General features: G+C 39.8%; 1 protein-coding gene across 1 annotated transcript in view; it reads left to right on the forward strand.

Annotated features, from left to right (window-relative positions):
• The window catches only part of LOC112397789 (ubiquitin-conjugating enzyme E2 E2), a 342,257-nt gene that overhangs the window by 255,185 nt on the left and 64,926 nt on the right, over window positions 1-22,146 (forward strand). The window contains exon 3 of the mRNA XM_024742056.1: window positions 7,340-7,472. Coding sequence (XP_024597824.1) covers window positions 7,340-7,472 — 133 coding nt within the window. The remainder of the gene's footprint in view (window positions 1-7,339; window positions 7,473-22,146) is intronic.

Consider the following 22,146-nt stretch of genomic DNA (forward strand, 5'->3'; position numbering starts at 1 on the left):
CCAAAGCAATGTTGAGAAAGAAAAACGGAGCTGGAGGAATCAGTCTCCCAGACTTCAGACTATACTACAAAGCTACAGTAATCAAGACAGTATAGTACTGGCACAAAAACAGAAATGTAGATCAATGGAACAGGATAGAAAGCCCAGAGATAAACCCACGCACATATGGTCACCTTATTTTGACTAAGGGGGCAAGAATATACAATGGCGAAAGACAACCTCTTCAATAAGTGGTCCTGGGAAAACTGGACAGCTACATGTAAAAGCATGAAATTAGAACCCTCCTTAACACCACACACAAAAATAAACTCAAAATGGATTAAAGACCTAAATGTAATGCTGGACACTTTAAAACTCTTAGGGGAAAACATAGGCAGGATACTCTGTGGCATAAATCACAGCAAGATCCTTTTTGATCCACCTCCTAGAGAAACGGAAATAAAAACGAAAATAAACAAACGAGACCTAATGAAACTTAAAAGCTTTTGCACAGCAAAGGAAACCATAAACAAGACGAAAAGACAACCCTCAGAATGGGAGAAATTATTTGCAAATGAAGCAACTGACAAAGGATTAATCTCCAAATTATACAAGCAGCTCAATATCGAAAAAACAAACAACCCAATCCAAAAATGGGCAGAAGACCTAAATAGACATTTCTCCAAAGAAGGTATACAGATTGCCAACAAACATATGAAAGGATGTTCGACATCACTAATCATTAGAGGAATGCAAATCAAAACTACGATAAGGTATCACCTCACACCAGTCAGAATGGTCATCATCAAAAAATCTACAAACAAGAAATGCTGGAGAAGGTGTGGAGAAAAGGGAACCCTCTTGCACTGTTGGTGGGAATCTAAATTGATACAGCCACTGTGGAGAACAGTATGGAGGTTCATTAAAAAACTACCATATGACCCAGCAATCCCACTACTGGGCATAATACCCTGAGAAAGCCGTAATTCAAAAAGAATCATGTACCACAGTGTTCATTGCAGCTCTATTTACAATAGCCAGGACATGGAAGCAACCTAAGTGTCCATCGACAGATGAATGGATAAAGAAGATGTGACACATATATACAATGAAATATTACTTAGCCATAAAAAGAAACAAAATTGAGTTATTTTAGTGAGGTGGATGGACCTAGAGTATGTCATACAGAGTGAAGTAAGTCAGAAACAGAAAAACAAATACCGTACGCTAACACATATATATGGAATCTAAAAAAAAACAAAATTGGTTCTGAAGAACCTAGGGGCAGGACAGGAATAAAGACACAGACGTAAAGAATGGACTTGAGCACACAGGGAGGGGGAAGGGTAAGCTGGGACGAAGTGAGAGAGTGGCGTGGACATATATGCACTACCAAACGTAAGATAGGTAGCTAGTGGGAAGCAGCCGCATAGCACAGGGAGATCAGCTCGGTGCTTTGTGACCACCTAGAGGGGTGGGATAGGGAGAGTGGGAGGGGGACTCAAGAGGGAGGGGATATGGGGATATATGTATACGTATAGCTGATTCACTTTGTTATACAGCAGAAACTAACACACCGTTGTAAAGCAATTATACTCCAATAAAGATGTTAAAAAAAAAAAAAACATTGTAAATCAACTATACTCCAGTAAAAATTTTTTTTAATTAAAAAGTAAAAATAAAGCACCCATCTGTTTTTCAGACAGGTTGTCACTACTAGTAGTTTCTCAAAAAGACACATTCTGGCAGTATGAACCAACTCAGAGTGATACTGTTAACTGAGTTATTTAATCCACTTTTAATAAGTACACGGACAGCTTACTGACTTACAAGAAGCAATAAAATTTGGAGTTCTGACTGAGAGCCAGATAAAACTTGGAATGGGCACAAATGGAATATACGTTATCTGCAGACACGGTCCAGTTTGTGAAGTATCTCCTGCCCTGTGCTTTTGGTGTCCTCCTTTGGTGGCACTATTGGTGACTCCTTAATTAGCCGACATTATATAACTAACTGTGGTGACCATTCTTGGAAAATCATCTTTAAATTCCTCAAAGTGACTCACGAATTATATCTTTAGATTTGGGAAATGTGTCTCTGCACACTGTTTCATAGCTGTACGCTCTCCTGTGTGTATTTTTTAAACTAAATTTCATCTACCTTGAAGTAATGTTGTAAGTACAAACCTATAATTTACTTTTAAGCCCTTCCTTCTAATAAACTTATCTATGTGTATTGCGTCTAATTATAGCTCCGGGCGTAACCATGTGTATTATTCATCTAAATGAGTGAGCTTGTCTGCCAACAAGGGCTGTTGTTGGCACGGTTTTGCTGTCATCTGGCCTGAATATTCTGTCTGCCTCACTGTCCGCTTCAGGAGAGGGAGATCAGTGGTCAGATGGGGCAGAGAGGCTGCACCCCAGTCCTTTGCACCATGTTTCAGTACTTGGCCATAAACTTGGCTGTGATTTTCTTTTATTTTATTTTACTACATCTTATTTTAAATAAGAGAAATCAAACTGTAGAAATAAAATTGAACTCTCCTTCATTCTCTATGTTCAGATTTCCTCCCCTCACCCCCTCCAATTCTCCCCTGTTCCTTGCACAGCTACCATCTTGAATTTGGGTGTATTTTTCCAGTTCATTTCCTGAAAGACATTGACATAGATTTGTATCCATAAATGATATACAATGTTGTTTTATTAATATGTTTCTAGTTTCTATAGTAGGATCACACTGTACCTGTGCTACAACTTGCTGTTGGCATAGTTTATCTTAATATGAAAATGTGATACAGATCTAAGAAGATATCTAACTCCTAAGTAAGTCATGAAACCTAGTAATAAAACAAATAACTCCTGAATCCACCACACATCCTGAGAAGTAGAACATCCCCAGAACCATTGAAGCTCCTGTGTGCTACTTCTCCACCCTCTGATTCTACCCAGGAGACTCCTCTCTCGAACTTTTTGTATATGTCCCTCCATAATTTATTTTCCTGTTTAAACTTTGTAGAAATAGTGTCATACCGTATATATTCCTTTTAGACTTGCTTTTTTATCCAATATGCTATTTCTAAGATTTATCAATGTTAGTCTGTATATTTTCACTACTGTGTAGTATTCCTTTGGGTGAATGTATCCATTTTTCTGTCAGTGAACATCTGTGTTGTTTCTAATGTTGCTATTACAAATAGTGCATCCATGAACATTCTTGTACATGTCTTCTGGTGCATGGGTAAAAGTTTTTCTGGGGTGTGTACCTAGGAGTGAAATTCCTGTGTTGTAATATAGAACTGTCTATATCCAACTGAACTCGGGAAGTCCATGTCCTCATTCAGAGTGACTGGCACGCTTATCAACAATGGATAGTTCTTGTTTTTCCACATCTTCGTCAACACTAGGTTTTGTCAGGCATTTATTTTTGCCTATATATTTTGTGAAATAATATTAAATTGTAGTTTTGATTCCTTTCTCTTATTTTAATGAGATTGAGCATTTTTCATATGATGATGGCCATTCGTGTTTCCTCCTTTTTCCCTTCTAATGGATCGTTAGTCTTTTCCTTATTGATTGATAGGAATTTGTATATTATGGACACTAGAATTTTGTCAGTTTTATATGATCCAAATATCTTTTCTCAGTTTATGGCTTGCCTTGTCACCCTCTTTAGTCAAATTCCAAAACTTTTGATCTTTGCACTTAAGTGTTTAATCCATCTGCAACAGTCTTACATATTTATTGAGGTAGAAATCAAATTTCTCTGTTGCCCAAAGACAGAACTGTTTTCTTAGCCCCATCAGTTCTGACATAAATCAGATTTTCATATGTGTGTAGAAAAGTTTCAGGAGCTTCTTGGAGCTCCCAAACACATTCTAGAATCAACGTGTCAAGTTTCGTTTTTTAAAAAACTGTTGGACTGTGGATTAGAATTGCATTGGATCAGGGAGAAATTGACATACCCAGGATCCTGGGTCTTCCTGCCAATAAACTTGGTGTCTTCATCTATTGATATTTAATTTTCTTGAGTGTATTTCAATATGTTTTATAATTTTCTCCATAAAAATCTTACATGTTTTTATGAAATTTATTCATAAGTTTCTTATATTTTTAATGCTATTTATAAAAGGTATCTTAAAATAATTTTTTTTTTTTTTTTTTTGGTACGCGGGCCTCTCACTGATGTGGCCTCTCCTGTTGCGGAGCACAGACTCCGGTCGCGCAGGCTCAGCAGCCATGGCTCACTGGCCCAGGCGCTCCGTGGCATGTGGGATCCTCCTGGACCGGGGCACAAACCCGTGTCCCCTGCATCAGCAGGCAGACTCTCAACCACTGCGCCACCAGCGAAGCCCTAAAATACATTTTCTAATTTTGCTGGTGTGTTGAATGGAGTTGATTTTGCCTGTTGATCTTACATCCAGCTACTTTGCTAAATTTTATTAAATTTAATAAATTGTGTATCGATTTGGGGAGGTTTTTTCTGTGTACATAAATACTGCAAATGCCAACAGCTTTATTTCTTCCGTCCCAATCCATAAATCTTTTGGGTTTTTTCCTGTGTCCTTTCATACCTTGATGAACATGAGCTCTAATACAGTAATGATTAGAAATGGATATAGTGGGCATCCTTGTCATGTTCCTCAGTTTTTAAAGGGTGTGCTTTAGTATTTTACTATTGAATATATAGTTGCTATGAGGTTTTTGGTATATGCTTTTTATCAGGTTAAAGATGTTTCTTACTATTCTAATTTTGCTAGGAGTTTTTATCTTAAATAGCTATCATTTTTAATAAAAAAGCACCTACGGAGTGCTTTTTCTGCACCTCTTAGAGATTATCATTTTCTTCTACTTTAATGTGTTATAAGGTAAATTACAAAAATAATTTTCTATTATTAAACTATCCTTGCATTCCCAGAATAATCCGAGCTTGGTTAAGATGAATGCTTTTTTGGATTTTGGGTTTTTGGGGGGTTTTTTTGGTGTCACCATACAAAAATGTTCCATAATTATTGACTGTATACTTCATACCTGTGACTCATTTATTTTGTAACTGCAAGTTTGTACCTCTTAATCTCCGTCACCTGTTTCTCTCATCTGCCAACCTCTCCTCCCCTCTGGCAGCCACCTGTTTGTTCTCTGCATCTGAGTCTGTTCTGTTTTCTTACATGTATTCTTTTGTTTTGTTTTTTAGATTCCACATGTAAGTGAAATGATGTGGTATTTGTCTTTCTCTGTCTGACTTATTTCACTTAGCATAATACCCTCAAGGTCCATCCATGTTGTCCCAAATGGCAAGATGTCATACTTTTTATGGCTCAGTAATATTCCATCGTGTGTATATATATGTACCACATCTTCTTCATCCATTCATCTATCGATGGTACTTAGGTTGCTTTTTTGTACTTTGGCTAGTGTAACTAATGCTGCAGTGAACACTGGGATGCATATATCTTTTCAGTTACTTTTCAAATTACTGTTTTAATTTCTTCAGATAAATACCCAGAAGCGGAATTACTGGATTGTATGGTAGTTCTATTTTTACTTTTTTGAGGAATCGCCATACTGTTTTCCATAGTGGCTATACCAATTTACATTCTCACCAACAGTACACAAGGCTTCCCCTTTTGTTCACATCCTCGTCAACACTTGTTAATTGTTGTCTTTTCGATGATAGCCATTCTGACAGGTGTGAGGTGATATCTCATTGTGGTTTTGATTTGCATTTCGTGATTAGTGATGTTGAGCGTCTTTTCATGTGCTTGTTGGCCATCTGTATGTCTTCTTTGGAGAAATATCTATTCAGGTCCTCTGCCCATTTTTTAATAGGTTGTATGTTTTTTGATGTTGAGTTGTATGGGTTCTTTGTATACCTTGGGTATTAACCCCTTATTGAGTGTATCATTTACAAATATCTTCTCCCATTCAGTAGGCTGCCTTTTCATTTTGATGATAGTTTCCTTCACTGTGCAAAGGCTTTTTAGTTTGATGTAGTCCCATTTGTTCATTTTTGCTTTTGTTTCCCTAGCCTGAGGAGACATATACAAAAAAATATTGCTAAGATGTCAATCTTAGATGTCAAAGAGTGTACTGCCTTTGTTTTCTTCTAGGATTTTTATTGGTTTAGATTTTACATTTAAGTCTTTAATCCACTGTGAGTTTAATCATGTATATGGTGTGAGAAAGTAGTCCAGTTTGATTGTTTTGCATGTAGCTGTCCAGTTTTCCCAGCACCATTTATTGAAGAGGCTGTCTTTTCCCTATTGTATATTTTTCCTCCTTTGTCACAGATAAGATGCATGCTTTTTTGATATACGGCTCAACAATGAATTTTTTGTAGATATGAACTAATTTCAAAATAAGAAAGAAGAGAAATCTTCGTTGGCAATAAAATCTTCTCAAGCACTTTAACAGGGTTTCCCACTTTGCTACAGGGTGTGAGGGGAATTTCTGGCTGTTAGATATACGTATTAGCTTGATGGGGCAAGAGGAATGCTGGAGCTAAACTATAATCTCACTTTGCCTTCTGTTACCCTGGGAGAATTAACACAGTTAAGTTGACTTGTGTGGGCCTTATTTTCCTCAGTGAGTTTCTCTGCAACTGGGGGACGTATGTTTGCTGCTAGTAGCCATGTGGCTTCCCTTGCTTCACTGTTAACCCAGCATCATCATCCAATAAACATTTACTTACTAGGCACTGAGGACAAGGCAAAATCTGTTCCTCAGAGAACTTTCAGGGAGGGATGGCAAAAGCAAACAGTTACACAACACAGGTATAAAACAAAAGGATGCATCTTATCTTCTATAGACCACACTAGTTGGAGGGTGTGGACGCTGGCCAGGAATCTTTGGGTAGAGAGAGAAAAGAAGATTCAGATGGGAATGATACTTGAGCTGAGTCTTATCAATGATGAACATTTACTGATCTTCATGAACCTCTTTTGTGTTCTTAGTTAACAAAGGATTAGAGTATTTTTTCTCTCTAGTGTCCCTTGTAGCTTTGAAAATTTATCTTTTTGACACTATATCACCCTTTTCAGGATCTCAGAAATAATTTTATGCTTTATCAAACATTTGTGCTCCTACCTCTGGTCTACGGTCCTTGGAATCTTTAGTTTCATAAGTTTAGGGTTATGAATGGCAAAACAGAATCTTCTTGGTTCTGTTTTATTTAGTAATACCAACATATTCCATTTATAGAATACTGATGATGTTGACAAGTGACTCCTTATGTAGAATTAATCTATTAACTTCGGTGTGTTTTTATGGAATGGCTCAATTTATTGTTACCATAAATAGATATTTTTTAAATTCCAAGCTTTATATGATCTCTAAGCACATTTTATTTGTATGTCTTATTTCAGTGCTGGACCCAAAGGAGACAACATTTATGAATGGAGGTCAACTATATTGGGACCCCCAGGATCTGTCTATGAAGGAGGGGTGTTCTTTCTTGACATTACCTTTTCACCAGACTATCCGTTTAAACCCCCCAAGGTCAGTATGAAGTATTCATCCGTTTCTAGTAATGTGTTTTGTTGCATATATATATATGTGTGTGTGTGTGTCTGTGTGTGTATGTGTGTGTGTATACATATATATATATATATATATATATATTTTTCAGTGTACATACCTAGGAATTCATGTCTGTTCTCTCAGCATAGGCAACTTCCCAGGGCTGATTGTATGTAAATGGAAGCAGAATGTGAAAAATTGTTCATTCCCTCACCCCAGCCCTTTAAGCATACTTCGTTGCTTTTTTTCATCCTTCCTCATGTCGCCTTTCTATGGTACATGTTTGAGTGTAGCATAAGACAGCATGTTATGGGTGGAAGTAGGGGCAGAGGGTGGGCTGGTGCCAGCCCTAGAGCCAGGGGAACCAGACCTGACCTGGGGGTGAGGGAGCCCACCACGGCCAGGCTTCCGGCTCCAGCTGCGAGCTTTGAGTTTGATGCCTCCAGGGCTCAGCTGCCCATGTGAATTACACATGCACTAAGTGGAGAGTGTGACCCACAGAGACTGAGAAATCATGTCAGGAAAATGCAATAAAGAAGAATTTATAATAGTCCGTTAATAAGAATGATGGATTAATGAAAAGCCACACATAAATGACTGAAGAAAGTATAAGAGCAGTGTCATCAGAACATGGGCGAATTTTCACTTAAGACAAGATTATATCCTTTAAGAATTCTTCACATAGCTTTCTACTGCCTGTAAGTCGGTCATTTGATGACTTTAAATTCATTCTTTTTTTTAATTTTTAATTTATATTGGAGCATTTTTGATTAACAATGTTGTGTTAGTTTCAGGTGTACAGCAAAGTGATTCAATTATACATATGCCTGTATCTATTCTTCTTCAAATTCTTTTCCCATTTCGGTTATTAGAGAATATTGAGCAGAGTTCCCTGTGCTCTACAGTAGGTCCTTGTTGGTTATCTGTTCTAAATATAGCAGTCATTCTCCACTTTGGAAAGGAAAAGACCCAGAGGGCATTGACTCTGTCTGTTGGCCACCAAGCAGAATTCTTATTTCATCTGGCTTGACTTCTCAATGTAGAGGGAAGTAAAACCTATTTGAGTTGTCGGTTGGAGTGCGTAATTTAAAAAGCAAGACTCAGACTAGACCTCCACCTTCCTGTGACCCCCTCCCTGGCTCCTACCTTCCCTCTTTTATTTTCCTCTCTCTTCCTTTCTTCCTTCCTTTCCATTGAGGTTTGGATCTTGTTTTGGTATCAAAGCAAAAAGTAATAACTACTGGGCTTCCCTGGTGGCGCAGTGGTTGAGAGTCCACCTGCCGATGCAGGGGACACGGGTACGTGCCCCGGTCCGGGAGGATCCCACATGCCGCGGAGCGGCTGGGCCCGTGAGCCATGGCCGCTGAGCCTGCGCGTCCGGACCCTGCGCTCCGCAACGGGAGAGGCCACAGCGCTGAGAGGCCCGCGTACCGCAAAAAAAAAAAAAAAAAAAAAAAAAAAAAAAAAAAAGTAATAACTATCATTTTACCAAATAGGAAACCCATGCACAGAGAAACTAAGTAACTACCCAGCATAATCCGAATGATATCAGGATTGAACCCAGGAAGTCTGGCTCCAAAGCCTGTGTTCCTTACTACATTACACAGTACATTTTATCCAAGATGACAGAGCTGGTGGCACTGGGACCCCCCAGGGCTGTATTTGGTCAGTTTTTAGTGATGAAGCCCCAGTATAACTAATCTTTATTTTCTCCTTTTACTGGGTGGGAACCTTACGTCTTCCCTTCTACTTTGGACCAGCCCATAAGTCATCTGGTTTTACCTGTTGCACTGCCGGTGACGCGAGGACCTTTCTCTGCAGCCCCATCAGTTACGGAAGCACAGGTGGTGAGAAGGAGGGAAAACTCAGGTCAGGCAGTTGTGCTGCTTATAAGCCTGGTATGGTCTGTTCTATGGAACATACATCTCACAAAATGCGTGGGCTTCTCCAGCTTCTGCATGACAGAAATGTGTAGATTAAACAAACCCAGGAGGGAAAACGGATTCATAGGTTAGATAAAATAATTCCGTTTCTGAAAAGGCCTCCTTGATGGACTCGAAGGATCAGCCAAAACTAGCAAGGTGGAATGTAAACGGCTCAAGGTATACTATTTCATTGAAAATTCAGAAAGAAATCATGATACAAGATAGGAAAGAGAGACTTGCTTTATTTTCATATAAATAAAATGTGTGGCCTTCTGAGTACAATTCTGTGGGAACTTGAAGTTCTTGAAGCCTTAAGGAGATATTTTTAGGAGCGCAATCTCTGGAACTCTGAGCCCATCGGATGGTATCAGGAGTGCCTCATTGCCTTCTGAGCTCTTCATTTGCAGAAGGACAAACAGGAATAAGCTGGGGAGGGAAAGAACTATTAGCATTCTTGAGTTTCTTCACTGGAGTGGGCGTCCACTGTGTGAACCCATCTCTCCTCCAAAACACCCTAGTAAGGCTGGGATGTTCCCTTTCACAGAGAAGGGGACTTAGATGAGGTTTGGAGAGGTTTTCTAATAATATACAGCCAGGAATCTACTGAACTTGGCCTCCAGGGACCATGTACTTCCCACTGAATTATACATAGTTAGCCTGGAGATGTTTACTAGGAAAAATAGGACCTAGGAGGAACGTGATAGCTGTTCTCTGATGTTTCAGAAACTGTGTGGGGTTAGACTTGCTCCTGGATGGCTGGATGGGACAAAAATAGAAGCAGAAGGGTGTCAGTTACAGGGAAGCAGATTTCTATCCCACATGAGGAAAATCTGACCCATCCCCGGACAGTCTGCGTTTGAATAGCTTTGCCTCTGAGACCAGGCTTCCCTTTCCTGGGAGTGTTCAAAGAAAAAAGCTGAATTAGAACCTCTCAAGAGTACTGCCAGAAAAAAAACTAAATCCCTCCAGTGGATAAATTTGATTAGACAATCTATTAGGACAAAGAAAAATCACACTTTGGTACTTAAATTATCATTTAAATGCACATTTATTAGAAACCCATGGGAAGTTTTCAAAGCAAATTATCACCACCTAATTTATCAGTTCTGGAAATCGTATTTTGTAAACAGAGGTGTTACTCTAAAGGGGAAGGTTTGCGAGTGTCTTGAAAGCTGTTCACTAAAACAAAGACTTACTAATAATTTGGAAGTACCACGCCCATCCTTTCTGGTCTCCTGTTACTCTAAATAGTCCATATTTGTGATCAAGTTCTGTTTGTTTCTCTATTTCCTTCATCCTTTGCTCTTCTTCCAATAACCTTAGGCACACACTTTGATTCATGCAGCATTTTCCAGTGCCCTGAAGAATGAACCAGGGTAGCTGTAGGTGTCAGAGAGAATCGTTGATGAGAGCAGAGGTTCACAAATCAACCTGATCGGCCACTAATCGTTGTCAGATATCTAGCATAAAATGAGTCTGTTGTGCCATTGAATCCACGAGACCCCTTTTCCCAAACTCTCAGACTGGGAATCCTTACTGAGAACTTTTAACTACTGTCGTGCTCAAATCTGTCACTTAGAGGGCAGTGGAGTGGCTTGGATGCCTCTTCTTGCCACAGGGACTTTTTGAATATCCCGCACTCCAGCACCTAATTTTTCACACTTTCAGAGGAACCATTCCAATAATTCCTTCCAGAACTCACCTAACTTCTAACAAGGCAAGCAAAACACATTTTTCACGCGGTATGTAATGTTCATTACACTTAGTTTACTAGTTTTAAATCAGTCAAGTACTAGTTGTACTTTCAAATGCTGTATCTCAGTACGATTTTTAGTCCGCTGATTTTTTTATCTAATCAGTATGTTTATTGCCTCTTTTACTAAATGCACGGCATGTCTGTTGGTATGATACTGGTAGTTGTCTCTGATGCCAAGTCTTTAGTTGAATACTTAACCACCAGTGATGTCATTTCTCTGAGAAAATATCTGTTTAGTGAAACTTTATCCAGGAATAATATATATATGGCCAGAAAGAAAAGCATAATACTGCCATAACATTGTCTGTGGAGCCTTTAACCATACTCAAATATTTAAAATATTTTTGATCAAAAAAAAAAAGAAAGAAAAGCATAATAAATCGCTGGTATGTCCCAAAGTCTTTTAATACTGTATTTCTTTTTCGGTGTAGACATACATTTTAATGTTATAATTCAGATGTCTATTTATTTGTAAAGTAGGAGTTGTTTTATATCTTATTGGGTATTACATTTGCACACTCATATCATAGATAATTACTCCTGTGCTCAAAACCAGCACTTTTTAAATAGTCTAATGTGTAAATATTTTCATGTGTACTTGAAAAATTCAGAAGCAAAATAATGGAATATATTTCATTGCTATAGTATTTTTTTTCCTGCTAAAAACGCTTTGAAAAGATTGTGACACGCTGTGTCTGGTATTTCGTATCTTAGAGATTCTGATGACATACATCCTAAGGATAAGGGGTCTTGTTAGGTAACAGGTCAGAGCTGTGTTTTTGTGGTAGAAATACATAGACGTAGCCTATTCATAATTGGCTTTTTCTGTCTCCCTGTGGATCTGGGTATTTTCTAAAATAAATAAATAAGTGGGCCTTCTCCGTAGATCTAAGAGTGGGTCGGTAGAAGGATCAGACGTGCTTGTTGTTTATTTTTAGTATCTCGGGCCACCTACACCCCAGTGAGATGTACTATACTGATGCTCATACCCGTCACTGGAAAGCATTGTTCTCGTGGTAATGGCAGGACAGTATCTGCCAGTAGGTGTCTTCCAAAAAGGAATGATAAAATTTGTGCCTAGGATGTTTTAAAAAATAAACAGAAAAACGACAGGCATACATATTTGTTTGAGGAAAAAAAAGCACGTTAATATTAGCAGTCTCTAAAAGCCTTTTAATAGAGCGCGTTCCTCCATTACAAATTGCATCAAATACATTTAAAAATAAATCTTAACTTAGAGATCATTTCAGAGTGTATTGTACGTTTTATGGTTTGGTTTTGTTTTTTTATGAAATTAACTGTGGTTTGCTTACTAATGAAAAGTCAGTTAATAGGAGAGGTATTAATTGCTTTCACAGAATGAAATAGATAATTTAGGTCCGTTAGATTTTCAAATTTTTCATTTTCTTAAATTGGTAAGTCGAGGCTAGTTGTGAATGAAGTCGCTAACTAGTTATACAAGAAGCAACGATACCCAGCATTTGAAAGCCAGAGAGAGATCTGAAATTAAAGTTCATCAGGGATTTCCATAATTTTATTCTAACTAGGTTATTATTATTCACTTGCTTCTGTTGTTGTTGCTGCTTCTGCCGCTGCTCAAAGAAGAAAGCTGACAGTGTCCCCCAGCATTTTCAGAGACAGCAGTGGTTTACACGTGTAACCACATGTGCTCATTCACTCTGGTCTTAGAGAGAGAGCACACAGTTGTCATGGAGCGACACGAATTCACTTGTTTCTAATCTGCGTTCATACATTCATATAAAGCCTGGCCATGGATCAGGTGCTTTCACACGGATTGGCTCGCCTATTTGACACGTCCAGTTGAACACCCAGCGATCAGGTCCCAAACCAGACTGTTGACGACACAACCCACCCGCCTCCTGCCAATCCAGGTCCTCCAGTGCCCCCACCTCAGTGTATGGGAACTCCATTTCTCTAGTTGCTAAAGCTTAAAACCTTGACTCTTCTCACACAGCCTAGCCAGATCCCATCTCACCAGCTCAAAATAAATATTCAGCATAAACCCAGATCTAACCATTTAGTAATACTCTTTCTAGTAGTAACACTCTGGCCCCGGCCTCCATCAGCTGCTTCCCTCCCCTGGATTACTGTGGAGTCTCCTATGTGATCTCGCTGCTTCTGCCTTATCCCTCCTGCAGTGTATACCCCTGCATCAGAGGATCCATTTAGAGTGTGAATCAGAGTATGTCCATTCTTGGCTTAAAATCTCTCCATGATTCTCACCTCACTAAGTAGGCCTACAATAAAAAATGTGTTGAATTAATTTAATCCATACAACTTTGCCGTGGAGATAGCATTTACCCTCCCACACACACTTCATAGATCAGAAAACTGAGGCCCGTGGAGGTCACGTGGCACACAGGTCACATAAGAAGTAGGTAGCAGAACTGGAGTTCAAACCCAGTTCTCAACTGAACCTTTCATTCCCCAGGTATAGAGAAAATTTAAATTACTTAAATCCTGGAAGAAGGCACACCTGTTCTTGGATTTTACACTCTGGTATAAATTCACTATATTAGGTCATTCTCTAAAACAGGTTTTTGGGAGGGAGATGAAAGAGGTGATCCAGGGAGGGAAGAACGCTACGAAGAGATTCTGAGTCCCTTGCAGTTTTGCCAAAGGCACCTGGGGCTCTTCATCAATGAGTTCCTAATCAGCAGACTCTGCAGTATTAAATCTGTGTGGAACAGTAAATACTGATTTCTGGATTTTGCTAGCCCTAAGCTAAAGGTGAAGTCATTTCCTAGGTATAAAAGGAACATACCTCAACATACTAAAGGCCGTATACAACAGACCCACAGCTAACATTATACTCATTGGAGAGAAGAAATTTGAAAGCGTTTCCTCTAAAATCATGAACAAGGCAAGGATGCCCACTCTCACCGCTCCTATTCAATATAGTCCAAGAAGTTCTAGCCAGAGCAGTTAGGCAACACAAAGGAATAAAAGGCATCCAGATAAGAATGGAAGAAGTAAAATTGTTATTATTTGCTGATGATGTGATCCAGGATAGAGAAAATCCCAGAGAATTAGTCAAAAAATTGTTGCAGTTAATCAACGATTTCCATAAAGTGACAGGATGCAAAATCAACATACAGATATCAATTGCATTCCTTTACACTAATGATGAAGCATCTGAAAAAGAAAGAAAGAAAACCATCCCATTACAATAGCATCAAAAACAATGAAATACTTAGGAATGAATTTATCCAAGGAAGAGAAAGACCAGTACAATGAAAACTATAAAATTTTGCTGAAAGAAACTGAAGACACAGACAAATGGAAAGACATCTCATGTTCATGGATCAGAAGAATTAATATTGATAAAATGGCCATGCTACCCAAAGCCATCTACAGATTCAGTGCAGCCCCCACCAAAATGTCAAAGGCACTCTTCAGAAAAAGAAACAATCCTAAAATTTGGGCAGAACCATGAAAGATCCTGAATAGCCAAGAAAGAATAAAACTGGAGATATCGTGCTCCTGGATTTCAAACTATACTACAAAACCATAGTAATAAAAACAGTACTGGTACAAAAATAAGCACATCTACCAGTGAAAGAGAATAGACATCCCAGAACCATATGGTCAACTAATATTTAAACAAGGGATCCAAGAATGCTCAATGGGGAAAGGATAGCCTCTTCAACTAATGGTGCTGGGAAAACTAGAAACACACACAGAACGATGAAATTAGACCCCCGTCTCACACCACTCAGAAAAATCAACTCAAAATGGATCAAAGACTTCAACATAAGACCTGATACCCTAAAACTTGTGGAAGAAAACATAGGGGAGAAGCTCATCCTTATTGGTCTTGGCAGTAATTTGGGAGGCACAACACCAAAAGCACAAACAACAAAAATCAACAAATGGGGCCACATCAAACCCACAAACTTCAGCACAGCAAAACAGACAAGTAACAAAATGAAAAGACAACCTACCAAATGAAAGAATATTTCTGCAAAGCACATATTGGTAAGAGGTTAATGTCCAAAATATATAAAGAACTGTCAATTCAATAACAACAAAAACTGATTGACAAATGGGCCGAAGAACTAAATAGACATTTCTCCAAAGAAGATACACAGATGGCCAACAGGCATGTGAAAAGATGCTCAACATCACCCATCGTCAGGGAGATGCAAGTCAAAACCACAGTGAACTATCACCTCACACCTGTCAGAAAGGATGTAATCAAAAAAGACAAGAGACAACAGGTGCTGGTGAGGATGTGGTGAAAAGGGGTCCCTATCTGGTGGGAATGCAGATAGGTCCACCCACTATGGAGGTTCCTCAAAAAATTTAAAAATGGATTTATTTACCATATAATCCAGCAATTCCATTTCTAAGTATACACCCAAAAGAAATGAAAACAGGAATTCAATGCGATATATGCACCCTCATTTTTATCACAGCTTTATTGACAATAGCCAGGATACAGAAACAACCCAAATGCCCATCAATGGATGAATGGATAAAAAAGATGTGATACATATCCGCCTCAGAATATTATTCATCTGTGAGAAAAGAAAATATCCTCCCATTTGTGACAACATGGGTGGACCTTGAGAACATTATGCTAAATGAGATAGAGAAAGACAAGTACTGAACGATAGCACTTATATGTGGAATCTAAAAAGAATTAAACGTGTGAGAAACAGTAAAACGGTGGTTACCAGAGAGGGTGGGGCTGGGCGGCATGGTAAGAGTAATGGTGTTTAAAGGTACAAACTTGTAATGAGTAGTAAATAAGCCATAGAGATGCACGGTATAATGAATATAGACCAAATACTGTATTATAATTATACAATTGATAAATACAGCTACATCGGCAATCATGTTACAGTATACAAATTTATCAAAGTAACACATTTTACACCTTAAACTTATACAGTGTTGCGTGTCAAATTTATTCAAATAGGTAGGGAGATCTAGAGAGAGAGAGAGAGATGGATATATACATACATAAATGGATGGGTGGATGGATAGATGCATAGATAGATAGATGATGGATGGATAGATGGATGGATAAAGTAACTACTTTTCTATGTGGAGACCCTGACCCTGGCCTGGCTGGTCTTCAGCGTTGCTCAGTTGAGCTGGCAGGAAACTGGGCTCTGCTCTGGCTCTGGAACTCCTCCAGGGACCTGCCAGGGACCAACTTCCTCTTCCTCTGCTGCCAAATTACCCATTCCCTGGAGGGACTCCTTTACTCCTTCCCTTCTCCCTCATCTCTATCCTCAGCCTTTTCACAACGGTGTCACCACAGGCCTGAGCATCCTCAGGACTGTTAGCACTGAGCACTGCCTTTTGGTCTCGTGGTCCGTCTGGTACCACTGCCACTGCCCGACACACATGCCAGCTGTCGTGTGTGCCCTGCTCTGGGCCCCGTCCCTGCTGAATGTTCTGGGGGGAACTGCCGGGGCTTCCTGTGTCGGGGTTCTGACCAGGTTTGGTGTCCGGTGCGTGATTTCGTCACTGCCACGTGGCTGATCGTTGTACTGGTGGTCCTCTCCAGGTCCGGCCTGGCCCTGCCGTCGGGGTCCTCTGTAGCCCCCAGCAGATGTGGTGACCGGGCTGCACGTGGTCATTCCACTCACAAGGCTGATCTTTCTTCTCTTCCGCCTGCCCTTTGGCTGTGCCGGATTCCGAATGATTCCAATCTGCTCTTGTATTATCTCAGAAGGACCAGATGATCCTGTCTCTTAACAGCAGCACCAACCCCATCATTGACTTTTTCTTTGGCTCCTTTAGGCACCCGAGGCATCAGAGACTCTCGGGTTGGTTCTCCCGGGGACTTTGGAGGACATAACTGGGGTGAGGAACGGTGGAGGAAGCCTTCCTCGGGAAACCGTGGAGATTTCAGGAAACAGGTTCGTGCAGTGATTCTGTATCAAGCAGGGTTCAGTCAGAGCAGTGGTACAGCTGGTTCTCCCCATCCACGGAAATGCTCCAGCATCTGCAGTCAGTTGAATCCACAGATGCAGAGCCCAGGGATGGGGAGGGCCAACTAGGAGGGGCTCGAGCATCCTCGGATTGTCATGTACTCCGGGAGTTACTGGAACCCATGCCCTGTGGCTACCGAGGGAAGACTGTTTACTCATAAGAGAGTCTACGTACAATTGCGTAAGGAGATACATATGTATCTGTAGGACCCCACACAGCGGTAGGTTCTGGTTAAATTGTCTCTGGGAGGCTGCTGTCTGATGCTAGAGCTTGAAGTCTGCAGGGCAAGCTAGAACCCAGGAGCATGAGCTAAAACCCACGAGAACCGTCGGGAACTCATGTCAGTCTCTCGTCGCCTGCGGTCGTGATGATACAGGAGTTCTGCAGAAGAAGGTGGCTCCCGGCACCATCGAGGTAAATAAATACGCCCCCAGGCCAGGGGTCGGAGGAGCTGAAGGAGTGTCCCGGGGAGGGTGGAGCCCTACGCCAGTGAGATGAGCCTACAGAGAAGCAGCAACACCTATGAGCACCTGCTGCCCCGGCACCAGCCTTCCACACATGGAAACCATCTCTCTGCTCCCTTCTTTCCAACCACCGACTCTTGCGCACAATGCCTCTTGGTGCCCACCTAACCAGACACATGTATGGAAGGGAATTCTGCACAGCGCCGTTCAGCCTAACCGGGTTGGCACTTTTCGGACTCATCACCGTTTACCATTGTCAACTCGGCGCCCATAAACACCTCATTAAACCCCACTTAAGCCAAACAAGATAATAAAGCGAAGTCAAGCTTCTCCCTAACCCTGACGCCTACACCGCATACACCTGAAACATAGCGTTCATTTTCCTAAAAGAGGACACATCTTTTCATGTGCTATACACCATTTATATATCTTTTTTGAAATGTCTGTTCAAGCTCGCTATCCATTTTTATTGTTGTTTGTCTCTTTACATCGATTTGTTGGCACTCTTTGTATATTTTAAATAAAAATCCTTTGTCAGATTTATGTAGTTCAAATATTTTTCCCCAGTCTGGGACTTGCCTCTTCATTTTTGAAATATCTTTTTGTGGGCAGAGGTTTTTGTTTTTTATGTACTCTATCAAATTTTTTATTTTATGGTTAGTGCTTTATGCATTCTGAGAAACCCTTGACCACTCCCAAGGAAGCAAAGATATTCTCCAATATTTTTTCTTTTTTTTGCTTTTTCTTTTCAATTTAAAGGCCTGCCTTTTATACTGACATTACAGCTTTTTGCCATTTTATTGTTAAAATGTCCTTTCTTTTATGAAATTACAGTCCTTGTAGATTGTAGATCCCCCTTCCACTCATCTGTTTATTTTCCAATTTTTTTTACAGTATCATAGTTTTTGCTTTTACATTTAAATGTATGAGCCATTTCAAATAAATTTGTGTGCAAAATTTGAGGTAGGGGTCAAGGTTCCTTTTGTCCCATACAGTTATCTGGTTGTTCCAGCACTGCTTGTTGAAAAGACATTCTTTCCCCCCATCACCCCCATTGAATTATTTATCCCCTCTGTCAAAAACTAGCCTTTATAAGTATGGGACTGTTTCTGGACGTTCTGATCTGTTCTCTTAGTCTATTCCAGAAATCAGCAAACTATAGCCTATGGGCCAAAGCCAGCTCACTGCCTGCTTTTGTAAATAAAGCTTCACTGGAACATAGCCATGCCTGTTCGTTTACATGTTGTCTGGGGCTGCTTTCCTGCTCCAGCACCGGGGCTGAGGAGTTGTAAACGAGACTATATGGCCTCAAAAACTGAAATATTTTTTATCTAGCCCTTTATAAAGCAAGTTGGCTGATCTCTAGTCTATGCTTAAACCAACACCCACCGTTCTGATGACTGTCGCTTTGCACTAAGTCTTCAAATCAGGTAGTATATGTCCTCTAACTTTGTTTTTATTTTTCAGGATGATTTTAGCTACCCACGTCTTTTGCATTTGCCTAGAAATTTTGGAGTAAACTTCTCAATTGCCGCAAAAAATCCTGATGGGATTTTGTTGAATCTATTAATTAATTGGGGGATAATTGACATATTAGAATAGTCTTTGAATTAAAAAAGTAAAAGAAATCATTTCACATTTCACAGGCCGATTTCATACTTAGTGCCAAAACAGCCTTGTATCCTCAGTATCATGACTGGGCTATTACTTACATTTCATGAGTCAGTAATTTGTCTTTTTAGTTCGTTCTCCTTTTTCATAAACCTTTTAAAAATGCTGTGCTATACTTTAATGTTGTGAGAAATTTCAGAATCAATGTGGTGAATAAAAATAGAGCAAAACAGTGGTCATTGTCTTTCTGCTTTTAAAACAAGGTACATTGTATCCACCTGTGTGCGCAGCAGCTGCCCCAGCTACCACCAATATAAGAGTTACTGAAAGTAGGATTGGATTTTGTTTGTTTTGAGGGCAAGGAATACTAACTTTATTTGTTCTAAACCAAATATGCCCATAAGCTAATAGGAAATCAGCCATTAGGCTGACAGGAAGTTCAATGTAGTCACATTTTGGGTGGATTCCTTTCTCCCTAGCTTTCCAGAATCTGAGGCAGTTACGAACTTTGGAGAAAGACTTTTGGTTTTTCACTGTCTCCTCTGAAATGCTTATTGCCCAAGCCAACTTAATCTCTTCAGATTGGATCAACTCAACCACCGACACCTTTGCCCAGCTCTGATGGAGGTGGTGTGTGATCAGCCCCTCTGATATCTACCATCCTCCCCCATCAGAGCCTGGCCGTAGATATGGGGGCTTCGAACAAGGGTTTTGCTATGTCCCTCCACGCTCTGGAATTCCTTCTCTGTGGAGTGTGCCCTTCTTCCAGATGGGAGTCGGTGTTTGTGGATATTACTGTCAGCATATCTGGGAGAAGTGGGCAGGTCTACATCTCTTCACAAAGGTTGTTCTTCTACAGGGAGGATAAATGAACAAAGGAAACTGAAGTGAGACATTCGGATGTTTGGAAAACAAGGAGTTCTCTTGCCGTCACAGCCAGGGAAAGATGGCAACTCGTTTATCAGAGAGATTTTCCCAAAGAAAAATTCACAGATCTAGACAAGTGACACCCTCTCCTCATGGGTTTTCTGAAAAGAAAAGGGTGGAGCCGCTTCAGGATGAAGTTTTCAGGATCCCAAACATCAAAGGATAGGGACCCACTAGTCCCAGAAAACAGCACTGGGAACTCTGAAACATCGTGACCCATGGAAAGTTCAAGGACAGAAGGATGATGTTGAAGGAATAGTGTGGTGAAGAGGGATGCCTTCTGCGTGACTGCACCAGAAGCAACTTCGAATTGGACATTTTTCCAACCTTGTAGGAAAGAGCCCCTGATGGGACCAGATCAAGACATGGAACAGACACCCTGGGTTGATGAAATGTCTGTCAATTTTTAAACAAATCACATCCACTTGAGAAATGGGATGGGGAAATGGTATTCTACGTGTAAGAAAAAAATTGTAATATTCTCTACTTTATGTAAATGTGTTACTTTTGTTTGGATCGCTATAGTATGTTATTTTGTTCAAGTTTGGGTAGAGTGGGGAGGTCTGAGTTAATTTTTAGGACTTCCAGCCAAATATCACCCCATTATAGCAAATGATCACGTTTCCTTGATTTTTTTTTTTTCCTTAGAGTTGAAACCGGATCTCTTGATGAGATAGCAGCCACTCACAGATTTGCTCAAGCAGGTCCAAGGAAAATTAGGGAGAAAAGAATGTTCTCAGTTCCCAGTTGGTCAAGATCAAAAAGTCAGTATGTAATTATGACTTGTCACTGAGTTAGGGGAAAGATATGGTCAGCTGGCCCTTGGAGGTGTTATGCAGGTCTCACCCTGCAGAGCATAAGAAGAAACAAAGTCAGAAGTTAAAGCTTGTAAGTGAAATAGATTGAGAATCAGACAGTGACAGTGATTTATTCATACGGGTGTAGCTATTCTAAGCAATCAGATACATTCTTCTGATGGTATCAGTATATCGGGAGGAACTTGCCAAAAATTCTTAGAAGTTGGTTGCTTTTTAAAACGTCTACTTTAAGACTAATTTATAAAGCAGAGATTCATTGAGCCCTTACTACTTTCCAGGCCCTCCATATATAGACGTGAGTAAGAGGCACCCCAGGAAGCACGGAGACAAGGAAGGAGAACAGTTAGGGGCTTTGTTTCCAATTCTGTTGACATTATGATGGTCGTGGAGCGTGGGGTACTGGACATCATACTGTATTTTATACTAATGTTACGCTGTACTTTTGCATTCATTATCCCACTTGGTCCTCTCACTTTGAGAGGCAGGTTTCATTATCACAGGAAGCTAAAATTTAGATTAAATTATGTGATCAGGATCACATAGCTAGTAAGTGCCAGGGCCGGGATTCAAACTCCTGGCTTCCTGATTTCCAGTCCAACACTTTTCACACCTAAAGTAGCTGAGCTGTGCTCAGCTGTGATCTTGCTAAACACACAGTAATTCAGTTTATTGACAACAGCCATACTTTCCATCACCCCATTGCATTCTTTTATGTAGTTAATGGAGAACATCCTTTTTGCCTTTCTTTCTGTGGAGAATTGGGTTAGATATGGGGTTTTGTTTTGGCATTTGCCAAGTTATAAACCGGTATACGTACTGTATATTTATGTTTCCTGTCTACTTGGCTACCAACTTATTTTAAATTCTGTCCCTATAGATTATATAAAACAATAGTTTCTACAACAGGGTAATAATACATAAAGAAATGTGTTTATTTCAGATTATTTCCAGTTATTTTCTTCATTTCCACACTTTTTCTTATCTTCCTTCTTTCTCAATTTAAAATGTCACCTCTTCTTTAGTGGTTTGTCTTTATTTCTTTTTTTTTTTTTTTTTTTTTTTTTTTTTTTTTTTTTTTTTACGTCACCTCTTCTTTAGTGGTTTGTCTTTAACCAGACTATTTCTTTTTTTTTTTTTTTTTTTTTTTTTTTTTTTTTTTTTTTTTTTTGTTTGTTTTTTTTT

This window comes from Neophocaena asiaeorientalis, unplaced genomic scaffold (genome assembly GCF_003031525.2).
Source record: "Neophocaena asiaeorientalis asiaeorientalis breed wild unplaced genomic scaffold, Neophocaena_asiaeorientalis_V1.1 scaffold154, whole genome shotgun sequence".
In the NCBI taxonomy this organism is placed as follows: Eukaryota; Metazoa; Chordata; class Mammalia; order Artiodactyla; family Phocoenidae; genus Neophocaena; species Neophocaena asiaeorientalis.